This window comes from Halichoerus grypus, chromosome 8, assembly GCF_964656455.1.
Source record: "Halichoerus grypus chromosome 8, mHalGry1.hap1.1, whole genome shotgun sequence".
Taxonomy (NCBI): Eukaryota; Metazoa; Chordata; class Mammalia; order Carnivora; family Phocidae; genus Halichoerus; species Halichoerus grypus.
In genome coordinates, this window is record NC_135719.1 from 150940118 (window position 1) to 150952806 (window position 12689).

At 65.1% G+C, this 12689-nt stretch overlaps 2 protein-coding genes across 6 annotated transcripts in view; one reads left to right on the top strand and one right to left on the bottom strand.

Moving 5' to 3' along the window:
• Positions 1-12689, bottom strand: part of BRF1 (BRF1 general transcription factor IIIB subunit) — a 57925-nt gene that overhangs the window by 11309 nt on the left and 33927 nt on the right. For 2 of the 5 annotated variants that reach the window (XM_036113508.2, XM_036113519.2), the window contains exons 6-11: positions 6655-6804; positions 5807-5900; positions 4942-5068; positions 4481-4520; positions 4304-4396; positions 130-399 (exon numbers count right to left, since the gene is read on the bottom strand). In XM_036113508.2, the coding sequence (XP_035969401.2) occupies positions 130-399; positions 4304-4396; positions 4481-4520; positions 4942-5068; positions 5807-5900; positions 6655-6804 (774 nt within the window). The other 3 variants (XM_078054307.1, XM_036113527.2, XR_013440857.1) reach the window with 3 other exon arrangements.
• On the top strand, positions 9493-11626 carry BTBD6 (BTB domain containing 6). Its single transcript, XM_036113546.2, has 4 exons — positions 9493-9946; positions 10035-10125; positions 10249-10367; positions 10436-11626. The coding sequence occupies exons 1-4, from the start codon at positions 9582-9584 to the stop codon at positions 11466-11468; spliced, it is 1608 nt and encodes a 535-aa protein (XP_035969439.2). The 5' UTR covers positions 9493-9581; the 3' UTR covers positions 11469-11626.

Here is a 12689-nt window from a genome sequence, read left to right on the forward strand (position 1 = left end):
CTCCACCTCCCACAGATGGGGGGGTGACCTGGACCTGGAATCCGCTGGCCACAGCCCCACTGCACCTGCCAGAGGAGCCCCCTCCCTCTCCCCATCCACCACCCGTCCCCGGGGCTCCCAGGCACTCACTGGGGTCCTGGCTCTGGGAGGAGATGCACTCTCGGATGGAGTCCGAGATGCCCAGGCTGGCCGCCGTGGGCAGGGGGCCGAGCAGGGACTCCAGGGCTGGGGGCCCCCTGGCCCCCTCAGGGCCTCCTGCCACCTCGGAGCTGCTGGAAATGCTGCCGCCAAGCAGCTCTTGGTAGAAATCCTTGTTCAGGTGGCTGGCGACAGCCTCCAGCTCCTCGTCCTCGGGGTCCTCCTCACCAAATAAGCTGGACGTGGAGTCCTCGACGGAGCCTAGGGACACAACGTCACAAGCCTGTGAACCAGGCAGGGAGCCAGAGCCCCACCTCTGTGCAGACAAACACGGCCGTCCGGCCGCAAAACGCATTTACTTCCCTAACTTCAGCGACCGTGAGACGCACCTTGTCACCGAGGCTGCCCCACATCCACGTGCCCACGAAGAGCCCTCGGCCTACACACCTCAGGCTGCACAGAAATTCACTCAAAATGAACAGGACAGCTAAGAAAGAAATTTCCCATTCAGAGAACGATGACAAAACATCTGGGGCTTCGGATTGGACAAAACTTCCCGATGGGACGCTGACGGCAACCCCTAAACCACCAAGCAGGATGGTGTCAAATGAGACCCCTGCCCTCCCGTGAGCGCCGTGTGTCTGGAGCGTGCGAAGAACGCTCAGGGCTCCGTGAGACGAAACCACACGGCCCGACCAAGCCCCGGCAGGAGGCCTAGGGCGCCACCTCTCTCCCGCCAGGCCAGGAGCGGCGCCAGGAAGCAGCCCCCACCCCGGTGGGGCGCGCACAGCCTGGCTGCGTCAGAGAAGGCTGGGCGGCTTCTCGAAGGCTGGGGTGCGCCCAGAACAAGACCGAGTAAACATCCACATGGACACTCGTGCACAAACGTTCACAGCGCCGTGTGCGCAACAACGCAAACCTAGAAACACCCCAGATGTGCTGCAGCCCCGGCTGGCCCGGCCACCTGCGTGCGTTTAGGGCACCACCAACGGGGAGCCATGCTCGCCGACCGGAGCCGTCACCCAGAGCACAGCAGCCAGAGGGGAATCCGGACATGCCGTGCCATCCCACAGACACGAAACCCCAGAAAGCACGACGGACTCCGGGGGCAGTGAAGGCCCGAGGGTCCTGGGGGTGCACGTTCATGATCTCGGCCACAATCTCCGCCACCGCGATGGTTTCGTGACGTGCACGTTTGTCGAGATTTACCAAGGGCTGCGTTTTAGATTCGCAGTTTGTCATACGTGAATTACGCCTCCACGAAATTTGTTAAAAAATCACCCAACAGAACGTTTAAGTACACATCAGAACACCTTACTCTAGTTTTTAACGTGTAATGCTAAAAGTTCATGGTAAGTACCGAGCGTCACACGAGAACGTTACGTCTTTGTGAATGTTTCTCTGGGGGCAGAAAACCGTCCGATTCCCTGTGAGCGAGAAAATCGCATAGGGTGATGATCCTTCTGGATAAATCTGCCGCACCTCCGCCCTCGTGTCTGGGCGCCCCTGCCTGAGGGCCAGGCCCAGGCCTCAGCAGCCGCGTGCCCCGGACGTCCGCACTCCCGTCCTGTCAGCTGGGCCCCAGGAGCACCTGCAGAGTCCAGCCTCCCCCAGGCCGCATCGCTCCCAAACCCCTGCCACTCTCACGGCCGACTCTCCCCTTCAGCCTGAGTCAGACCGTGTTGTCCCCTTGGCCCCTGTTCGGGACCTCTCATGGCCCCCGCTGCACCCCACGTGAGCACCAGCCTCCCCCCATGCAGCTGCAGGGCTCCCTCCCTCCCCCAGGCCTCTCCCGAATCATCGCATGCCCTTGCCGGTCCCTTCAGTACTGCGTGTCAGCTGATGGCCCTGCAGGAAGGCTGGCAGGAGGGTGGCCCACTGCCTGCACCCCCACGGCACGTCACGGGAGCCGTGGCCTCGTCAGTCAGGCCTCCTGTGACCCAAGGCAGCTGGACAACCCCACCTAGTTTCGGGCTCAGTCCAGACAGAGAGGATGAAACGTCCACCATCCCGATGACACAGGAAGAGTCTGGATAACCAGACCGTGGGGAGCTAGGAAGAGGGACGCGTCCCTGACGTTCTTGTCAGGAGAACAGGTGTGAGAAGTTGGGCCCAGGGCAGGAGGCAGGGTGGCCTGCTGGTGGCGGACAGCTGGCCGGCCTCTTAGCAGCCAGGGCAGCGCACGCAGATGCTGCCCAGGAAATGGCATGAAGGAAATCCCGGGTGCAAAGCCAGGCCCCCGCGGGGTGCAGAGACCACCACCACCGAGTCACGGGCGGATGGAGACGGGCTCCGACCGCTAGAGGAGCAGAGCTTCCAGCTGGGGCATGAAGCAGCACCCAACTCCGTGCCGGCCGCAGAGGAGGGCCCAGTGGAGGGGCTGGGCCAGGGAGCAGAGCAGAACGCGCACCCTCGTGGAGGGACCCCACGTCCCCCGGAGCCGGACTCCACACCCGCGCCCGCCCATCCCAGAACGGCAGCTGCACGCGTCGCGGTGGGGCAAGCCGACACTGGCCGCCTCCGTCCTCGCGGGCCCACGGGCATCGCCGGCCACAAACACACAGCCAACCACACGCCCGCGCACGGCGGTAAGCGTGGACACTCACACCATGACTGGAAGACAAAAGGCACCGCCCCCCCGGACGGTAAGTGCCCCCGAGAACCTGAGCATCAGAGAGAAACGAGCCGAGACTCTGAGCAGCACAGAGCTCCAGCGCGGCTCACGGGTCTCCTGCACGCATACGCCCCAAACGCCAGAGCAAACCCGTCAAGCAGCGACCCCGAAGGGGCAGAGGGAGGAGGGGCAGGTGCCGACTCAGCAGACAGGAGGCCGCACGATGAACGAATCAACGCAAACGCAGCACTCGCGAGAAATCAGTACAAACCAGAACACAAAGCCAGGCAAAGAAACGGGGAGAAAGCACACACTCACACGACTAACAAAATCAAACACATCCTGAGACGCGGCTTTGCCCAAGTCCGTGCAGACCGTGCGCGGACCGGACGCCAGGCGCCCCCGGGGGGCGGGTCGCACTCACTGTGCCCAGAAAACCCTACATTCTCTCCATAGGCCCTGCAGAAACTCACCGACGGCTGAGGCAACACCCAGTGAAAACCGTGGGTGGGCGCATCCATCTCAGGGCAACGTGGCACCTCAGCCCAAAGCCTGCTCCGTGTCCTGGGCAGCACCCGGGCCACGTGCCCACTGCCACCACTGCGGCTCAGCAGGCGCTGGGGGGCCCGGCCACGGCCTGGGCGTTGGGGGACATCAGGGGCCCGAGAGTCAGCGAGCACGAAGCAGCATTTTTGTAGAAGACACGACTGCTCACATGGAAAACCCGTGACCGAGCGTGCGCCCTTGGAAGAGCGGAAACAGAAGTCCCGACCCACAGGCACGCAGAAGCGGCACCGAGCAGCCGAACACCAGGGGAAGGACGCCGCTCACGGCGGCAGCGCAGGGGGCTCAGTCCAGAGGGCGGCTGGGGAACACCCACGGGGCGGGATGCCCGCTCTTGGGAGAGGGTCGACGGGGCGCTGGGCCGCCGAGCAAGAAGAGTCTCAGGAGCAAGAGAGGAAACGAGTAAGAAAGGCCGCAGACCCTGGGGGAGCAGCGGGCAGACTGTCGGAGGCGTGGGCAGCACCGGGCCGGGCGAACCGGAGAGACGGCGCAGCGTGGCCCAGCTGCAGACCTACAGACGGGGCCGCGAGGACTGGGAAGGAAGGCGCCGTGGGAGCGTCCAGGAGAGAGAGGAGGAGCACAGGTGCAGAAAAAGATCCACGCAGAACGCGCGCAGCAGCTCTGCGATGCCCCAGGCTGGAAACAGATGCGTGGCAGCCACGACGGGGAGGAGGTAGCCCCGCGGCAGCCGAGGAAGGCACAGAGCGGGCGGCGGCAGAACAGTCCAGAAGGAAGATCTGGGTGTTGAGGAGCGGCTCCCCCCACGAGGGCTAGAACCTGGGGGGGCGGGGGGCGGGGGGGCGGCTGGATACTCAGCACGCAGCACGTCAGGGCCAGGAGGCGGCTGGGACCCTGTAAAGGACAAGCCCACGGCCCTGGACGGGTGGCAGCAGGCAGGGGTGGAGGTCAGCCTGCGGGGCAGTGCCCGGCGCGGGTGACACGAGTGGGCCGGCCCCTCGAGGCCGTGGGGGACGCGGCTGGACTCACCGTCCCTAGTCAGGTTGGCGAGGGCCCCCTTCGCCTTCGGCCGGCTGTTCTCTAACTCGATCTCGATGGCATCCTGATAGCTGGATATCTCACCTGAGGTGAGGGACAGCACACAGTGAGCACAGACCCACTGCTCTGGGACCCGGGGCGCCCGTCACCGCGAGGGCAGCTGGTTACCTTCAACGTCCTCCAGTTTCTTGGACAGAACTTGTTCAAGCTGAAACAAAGCAACGAGAACAGTCGACAAAGAGACGAGGCAGCCACGTGGGGAAGTGGCGTGCTTCACGGTGCCCACGGTCCCCAGCCCTCCAGACACACGCACCCCACCGGTGCCCCACGGGAACCGTACTTGGAGCACCCAGGACGGCTGCAGGGAAGGCATGGGGCCATCGAGGGACCTGGCGCCCCGCGTGCCACCCCCCCCAGCGGCAGGGGTGCCCTCCCGCACTCCCAGGGCTCAGCCCGACCCCACCCATCCGTCCCCCTCTCCCTGCGCGCCGTGTGGACGCAGACCCAGTCTGGCCTCTGTAACTAAGCCAGTCTTTTCAAAATAAGAGCGTGACACACGACATCTGGAAGACGCCGCGAGACGCCACGTGCTGCCCAGGCAGGCGTGGCCAGGCCGCCGTGGGGCCCACCTGCTTCATGCGCAGCTTCCGCTGCCCTGCCGTGTACGAAGGGGGGTCACACTCCCCCTCCAGGTCGATCTTCATGAACTCGTCCACGGTCAGCTGGCTCGTGGGCGTGTCTTCAAACTCCGTCAGCCTGCAACGAGAGGGCCCCTGGAGAGAGCCGCCGGCAGCCCGGCCACACTCGGCCACGAGCCCTACTCGCCGTGGCCAACAGTGGGGCCCCGGGGAGGAAAGGCTACGCACACTTGTCGCTCCCACCGGGGACTCAGACAAGGCCCAGACGGAAGGAGGCCACGCCGGCAGCCCTAGGTGGTCACCACCTAGAGATTAACTACCTCTGTCTTACACGACCTACAAAAAGTTTAAATTAAAAAAAATTTTTTTTTCAATAGGAAATTTTTAAAGAGAATTAAAGGTCAAATATGCAAAATGCTTTTCTTTCTGGATTTGGAAAGTGCCCCAGGATACGATCTCAGCTGAGAAACCGCCACCAGATGTGGCAGATTCGAGGTGAAAACACCGCAATGGCAGGTGCGCCGCTGATCGGGCTCGCGACTATCCCGCCGCAGCTGACTCTGGAGCTGAGCTCCGCCACCCCCCCAACACCGCACCCCAAGCAGGGGCTCGCGGGCAGCCGGCCCTCTGCTTGAGCCTGGCTTCCCCGGGGGTGGGGCCAGTCACCGAGGCTCTCAGTCCACCCCAACCTACCCCAACGCAGGGCGCCAGGAGGACTGACCAAGACCCTGGAGGGAGGCGGGCGGCCCCTCTAGCACCCGGGCCGTCCTGGGTCCTGGCCAGACCAGCAGGTGGCAGCACCGTGGACGTGGGTCTGACCGGCAGACAGAGGAAGCCACCAACGAGAGCCACCCACCTCTTGCGCAGCGTGGACTCGCACACCTTGACCACGCTGATGACCTCTTTGACGGTTCTCCGGAAATCATGCATCCTGGCTGCAACCAGAAGTGCTGGAGAGGAGCGCGACGGGGAGTCAAGCCTCGGGACGGGGCGGTGAGAGCCCTGCCCGGGGGCCTGTGGGGGGCGAGGCCCCGGCCTCACAGTGGGTCACGGTTATGCAGTGTACGCGAGGTCCCAACACCCAAAAGTCCGCCATGGCTGAGGATCACAGAACGTTCTGCGTCCAACGCAAAGACAAGGAAGATGCGTCTAGAACCTCGTGTGACCCCTCAAAGTCAGGGAGCAAACTCCGAGGCGACTCAAACAGGCAACCAGTTGGCAACGCAGGTAAGGAGGCTGGGGACACGGCCAGGTCGGGGGGAACAGGGATGGGCCCCGGGTGGTGGCCGCAGCCGGGCTGACCAGGAGCGGCCCAGAGTCGGCAGCGCACTGGGAGAGGACTCTTGCTGGTGGCTGAGCGTGGGAACACAGGCCCTTGGCGTTCCAGGAAGCACTGGAGCCCGGGGGGGCGGTTGTCGTGGGGTAAGGGCCACCAGAAAGGAGGGAGGGCCTGCTGGGTAGGACTCCAGGCCCAAGGGCTACGTCAGACCCCAAGGCATTGGGGACAGAGCTGGAGGATGCAGAGGGAGACCGGACAGCCACCCTTCGGGGGACCGAGAAGTACCCTCTGTACTAACAACTCGGCACCGGGGCGGGGCAGGGCTGGCCGCACGGGAGCCCTCCAAGGCCAGGTTACCTCTGCAGACAGCCCACCCCATCCACGGCCGGCGGAGCCTGGCCAGCCTGACTCCGGGGCCGTCCCACCTGCTCCGCAGAGGCCCGAGGGGCGCCGGCCGGTGTGCATCCAGTCCCTCTTCATCCTCTGCAAGAGCCTCAGGGCCGTCATGGACACCTCGTGGTTCTTCTCCCCAAACTCCAGCAGGTGCGCAAAGCGCGGGATGTACAGGCACGGGTCTGCCGCAGACACACGCACTCAGGCCGCGCAGGACGCGTCCACTCCCCGCTCAGCAGGCCTCGCGGAACGTGCGTGTTCCAGATCCGGGAGGCACACGGAGACCACACAGCGCGATGCCCGCCCTCAGGGTGACCCTCCCAGTCCGTCCACTGCACAGCTTCCCTGACCCTCGGCTGGGGGCTGCTCGCCCACATCCCTCGCACAGCTGCCGCGTGGGGTCACCCCACGTGCTCGTGCACACGCACACACGATGCCCTGCTGCTTTGTGGGGCGTTCTGCGGATCACGACGGAGACAGAGCCTGTTTCTTACCTACTTACTGACCGAGTTTACTCTCATGAAACATGAGCTGTATCTCCTGCCCTTCCGTCTACAGGCGTGCAAGCAGCTCTTTAAATAATCGTACGTTCCTTCGCAGGGGAAGGCTCAGGAAGGACCCGTGCACGCACGCACACACTCTCCCTCCCTCGTGCCCTGCTCCCTGGACGACCCCTGGCCTGGGCGTTAGGGAGAGTCCAGCTGCCAGGTAACCTCCTGAATTCAGCGGCCGGCTGTGCTGCCGCAGGTGCACGGAAGGAACCATGCAGGGCCCCCGACAGAGCATCAGGGGCGAGACTTGCCTTGGACAGGCTCATCGGGAAAGCCTTGCTAAGGCTTGAAGGGGGGTGCCCCGAGGGGGCCACAGGCCAGCCAGAAAGCAGGCGAGTGCTGGCAGATGGTGACAGGCAGGACCCTGCTGTCTACCAACACCAAGCACCCTCCTTCGGGGCCCCGGCCCGATCACTTCTCCCAGCCTCCCGGCATCTACATGACTGAGCTCTGGCCCCTGGAAGCCCCATGTGGGGCTACGAGCACCCCTTCCTCTGCCCGTCTTGGCTCACGTAAAGGACCACGGGAGACGGGCAGCGACAACCGCCGAAGCAGCCTGGGTCCCCAAGGACGGCGAGGACCCGAGGGACATCCCCCACACCGACTGCGGGGGCTGAGCTGGCGAGCAGCTGCCACTCATCCACCTTTCCCCAAGGCCCTGGGTGCTGCGGTCTCTGGAAAGGTGGGTCCTGTGCTGGGCAGGGTGGACATCAGGTGGAGCTCTGGTGGGGCAGCACGGCCGAGAGGCGCGGCTCGCCAGCCCGGCACGGTCTCCTGGCACGTCCGTCTCCAAACTGTCCCAAGCAGCTTCTAGACGTGCAGGTTTGTATTTCAAGAATTCAGCAGTGTCAAAACTTTCACCTCTAACTCCGGTGTTTACGTTTCATTGAAAACAGTTGGAAACCCTAACGGTATTGCTTCTGAAACATTTGTTTTCTCCCCATAACACGTCTCTTGGCAACCACATCACAAACAAAACCCCAACCAAACAGAACAAAGCCCGTGGCGGAGGGGTGCCGTCGCCCCAGACTGCCCAGGCTCAGAGCTGACCGCCTGTGGCGGGAGGGAGAGGACACTCCAAGCAGATGAGGAAGGCAGACGTCTACAGGGAAGGCAATAAACCCCAACACATCACACAGTCTAGGCGAGACCCTCTCACCAGCGGGAAGAAAAAGGCAAAACCCAGGACACGCTGTTTACAAGAGACGCTAAAGCGTGAGATGGACCGGGACTCGCCACCCAGGAGAGAGGGTGGTGACGGCTGCAGGGACGCGGGGCAGGGGGCCCTGAGAGGGGCTGGGAAGGGGCTTCACGCCACCCACAGGAGGCCCCGAAGCCACACGCCTGTGGACGCGCCCAACACAGTGGGAACCGAGCGCAGCAGGGGCGCTGGAACAGCCGTCTGAAAACCACAGCAGCGCGAGACTTAGCCCAGCTCCGGCCCACTCAACACACGCGGAAGGGCAAAGGACAAGACGAGGAAGGGTTAGCGTCACCACCGGCCCCGTTCACCCGCTGCCCTGCAGAGGGGCCGTGCTTCTCCAAAGCCTCTGCCGCAGGGAGGAGGACCCGAGAACCCGCAGAGGGACCCTCCCGGGGCTCTGCCTCGGGGCCAGAGGCAAAGTGCGGCCCCTCCCCTCCAACAGCGGCCGGCGCGCCTGGGGGGCTGCCTCGGTCAGGGTCTGACTGGGGCTCAGGCCGCCACCCCCCAGGCGGGCTCCGCGTGGCGCATGGGGGCCGCGAACACTCTCCCCCTGCCGGGCTCGTGCTCGCCCTCACGTAAGATCCCCGAAAACAGACGGTAGGCCGGAACGCAGCGACAGTGCGGGAAAGGCGCGCAAAGTGCGCAGAAAGGAACAAACGGAAGGAGCAGAGAAGCGGCAGCGGCGCCGAAAGGCCTTCCGTACAGGAGCGCCGGCGGCCGGCGCGGGGCCCGGAGCGGAGCGGGGAGTGGGGTCGGGGTTCCCCGAGGCGACAACAGCGCGCACAGACGGCACACAGGGGAGCGCGTGCGCACCCCGCCTCCGGACAGGGCTCGTGAACGACACACACACGCGCGCGTCCGCGGACACACAGCCGGGCACCGCGCGCGGGCATCCCCAGCGCTGCCGCCTGCGCCTGCGCCAGCCCGCGGGGCGGGGCCGCCCAGGCCGCGGGCGCGCACGTCGTCCGCGCGGGGGAAGGGGCGGGGCCGCCCAGGCCGCGGGCGCGCACGTCGTCCGCACGGGGGGAAGGGGCGGGGCCCGCCGTGACGCGGCGTGACGCGCGGGCGTCGTGGCGGCAGGGGCGAGGGCGGGCCGGACGGCGCCCCCTGCGGCCGCGCTGCGGGCTGCGGGCTGCGGGCTGCGCGCTGCGCGCCGGCGGGCGGGGCGGGGCGGCCCGAGGCAGCAGCGCCCGCCGCGGCCCCCATGCTGCTGCCCCTGGCCTGTCTGCACGGCCGGGTGGCGCAGTGCCTCACGGCGCTCCTGGTGCTCGCAGAGCCGCCCCCCCGGCCCCGGCGCGGCGCGAGGGCGCACGGCGCACCGCCGGCGCGCGCGGAGGCCGCCCTGCCCGCGAAGATGGCCGCGGAGCTGTACCCGGCCGCCGGCGCCGCGGCCGCCACCGCCACGGACATCGCCAACAGCAACGCCGCCGCCGCCGCCGCCGGCAGGAAGGGCCCACCCAGCGCGCCGCCGCCCGCCCCGCCGCCGCCCGCGCCCGCGCCGCCCGCGCCGGACAACAACAACTTGGAGAGCCCCAACTGGCAGTCCTTCCACCCGACCCTGCGCGAGAGGTGAGCCCGGCGCGCCCGCGCCCCGCGCCCCCACCCCGGCCCGAGCCCGAGCCCCGAGCCCCGAGCCGTGTGCCTCTGCCCTTTGCAGGAACGCGCTGATGTTCAACAACGAGCTCATGGCCGACGTGCACTTCATCGTGGGGCCCCCGGGGGCGGCCCGCAGGGTGCCTGCCCACAAGGTGAGCGGACGCGCGGCCCAGCTCGCGAGCGGCGACTGCTCTCCCCTCGGGGGTGGCGTGCGGCATCCCATGCTGGCATCCGCTGGGGGCAGGGAGGGCTCAGGGCAGCTTGTCTCTCCGCAGTATGTCTTGGCTGTCGGGAGCTCCGTCTTCTATGCCATGTTTTACGGCGACTTGGCAGAACTCAAGTCAGAAATCCACATCCCCGACGTGGAGCCCGCGGCTTTTCTGATCTTGTTAAAGTAAGTGCGTTGCGTGAGCGCGCAGGGAGGGGGTGGGAGCCGCCGGTGACGCAGCCCCCCCCGCCCAGGTACATGTACAGTGACGAGATCGACCTGGAAGCCGACACGGTGCTGGCCACGCTCTACGCTGCCAAGAAGTACATCGTGCCCGCTCTAGCAAAGGCCTGTGTCAATTTCCTGGAGACGAGTCTGGAAGCCAAGAACGCCTGCGTCCTGCTGTCCCAGAGCCGGCTGTTTGAGGAGCCCGAGCTGACCCAGCGCTGCTGGGAGGTCATCGATGCACAAGCCGAGATGGCCCTGCGGTCTGAAGGCTTCTGTGAAATCGACTGGCAGACGCTGGAAATCATCGTGACACGGGAGGCGCTCAACGCCAAGGAGGCCGTGGTCTTCGAGGCCGTCCTGCACTGGGCCGAGGCAGAGTGCAAGAGACAGGGCTTGCCGGTCACCCCGCGCAACAAGAGGCACGTCTTGGGGCCTGCCCTCTACCTGGTCCGAATTCCCACCATGACCCTGGAGGAGTTTGCCAATGGCGCTGCCCAGTCGGACATCCTGACCCTGGAGGAGACCCACGACATCTTCCTGTGGTACACGGCGGCCAACAAGCCGCTCCTCAGCTTCCCGCTGACCAAGAGGAAGGGCCTGGCCCCGCAGCGGTGCCACCGCTTCCAGTCTTCCGCCTACCGCAGCAACCAGTGGCGGTACCGCGGGCGCTGTGACAGCATCCAGTTTGCCGTGGACAGGAGGGTGTTCGTCGCGGGGCTGGGCCTGTATGGGTCCAGCTCCGGGAAGGCCGAGTACAGCGTCAAGATCGAACTGAAGCGGCTGGGGGTGGTTCTGGCTCAGAACCTGACCAAGTTCGTGTCGGACGGCTCCAGCAACACCTTCTCGGTGTGGTTTGAACACCCCGTGCAGGTAGAGCAGGACAGCTTCTACACGGCCAGTGCCGTCCTGGACGGCAGCGAGCTCAGCTACTTTGGGCAGGAGGGCATGACCGAAGTGCAGTGCGGGAAGGTGACCTTCCAGTTCCAGTGCTCCTCGGACAGCACCAACGGGACCGGGGTCCAGGGTGGGCAGATCCCCGAGCTCATCTTCTATGCCTGAACTGCCGAGGGGTGGCCTGGATGCGCTAGGACGCGCACCAGGAGGAGGCCTTCCTCTGCAGCCGGCCCCGCCGGGAAGGGACACGCAGCAGACTGTGCGACCCCTTTCCCGCCCTGCCGGCTGCCTTACCAACACCATTAAAGGCTTCGCTTCCTTTCTCTCTCTCTCTCGTTCATAGCGGCAGCCCAGAGCTGGGAACTTGACGCTCTTCCTACACAGCGAGAGCCAGGGCTTCTGCGTCCCAGCTGCTGGGCAGATCTGGGGGCACAAGGCGGGCTTCCTGCAGGCCCCCACCCTGCGGTGCCCACACCACCTGCTCTGTGGGCCTTGCTGCCCCTCCCACCCCCATGAATTCTCAGCATTACTACGCTTAACCTAAAACCTTCCCTTCAAATTCAAAATTGGGAAAAGGCACCTAAAACAGTTCACGTCTAGCTGCATTTTCATAACAAGGTTTCAATGAAACAAGCTACCGAGAGAGAAACGAGTGAAGGAGTATGAAGCCGAGGCACGCGCTTTCCCACGTGTTTGTGAACGGCATGTCCCTTCTAGCACACGAAAAAGCCTCCAGTGCTAAGCCATGTTTCCTGGTTAGAAACAAACTGCCTCCTGGGGAGGCCTGTCTGTCCCCGTCTGTCTGCCTCCACCGTGGGTCTGTGGCCAGAACACTCTGGAAAAGGCCAGGTGTCTGCTTGTGTCGTGCTTCCTGAGGCATCCCAGCCTCTCAGACGAAGCCCTACTGGAGGACTCCAATTTGAGGGTGGTGGGGTGAGGTGGGGCTCTCTGCAGGCCCCAGATGGCCCCTGTGCAGGCATGCTTCGGGGTAAAGCAGGCTCTCTGAGTCCCTTACCTCTGTTCTCCCAGGCTGCACACTTTGTGGCTGGTTGCTTTGTTTCTGAAAAACCTCAGCTTGACCCCGGAGGGAGGGACCATGTCACTCGGCACAGGGACGTGGCCTCTTGGGGGAGGGTCTTAGCTGGGAGTGGAACCCCCAAGCCTAGTGTAGCCCGGCAGCTGTGCCCCTCTCCTGACCCACCCTGCCAGACCCTGCTTTCCCAGCCCCAGGGTACCATCCTGTGGGTTATCCGGGACTGCACCCCCAGCCCGCCCTCCCTGGCCCTGCACCCTGTCTCCTTGAAACAAAATACACTTGTAGAGAATGATGGGCAAAACGGGGAGCAGCCCCCACAAGCAGACTGTGAGAACAATCCTCTCGGTGAA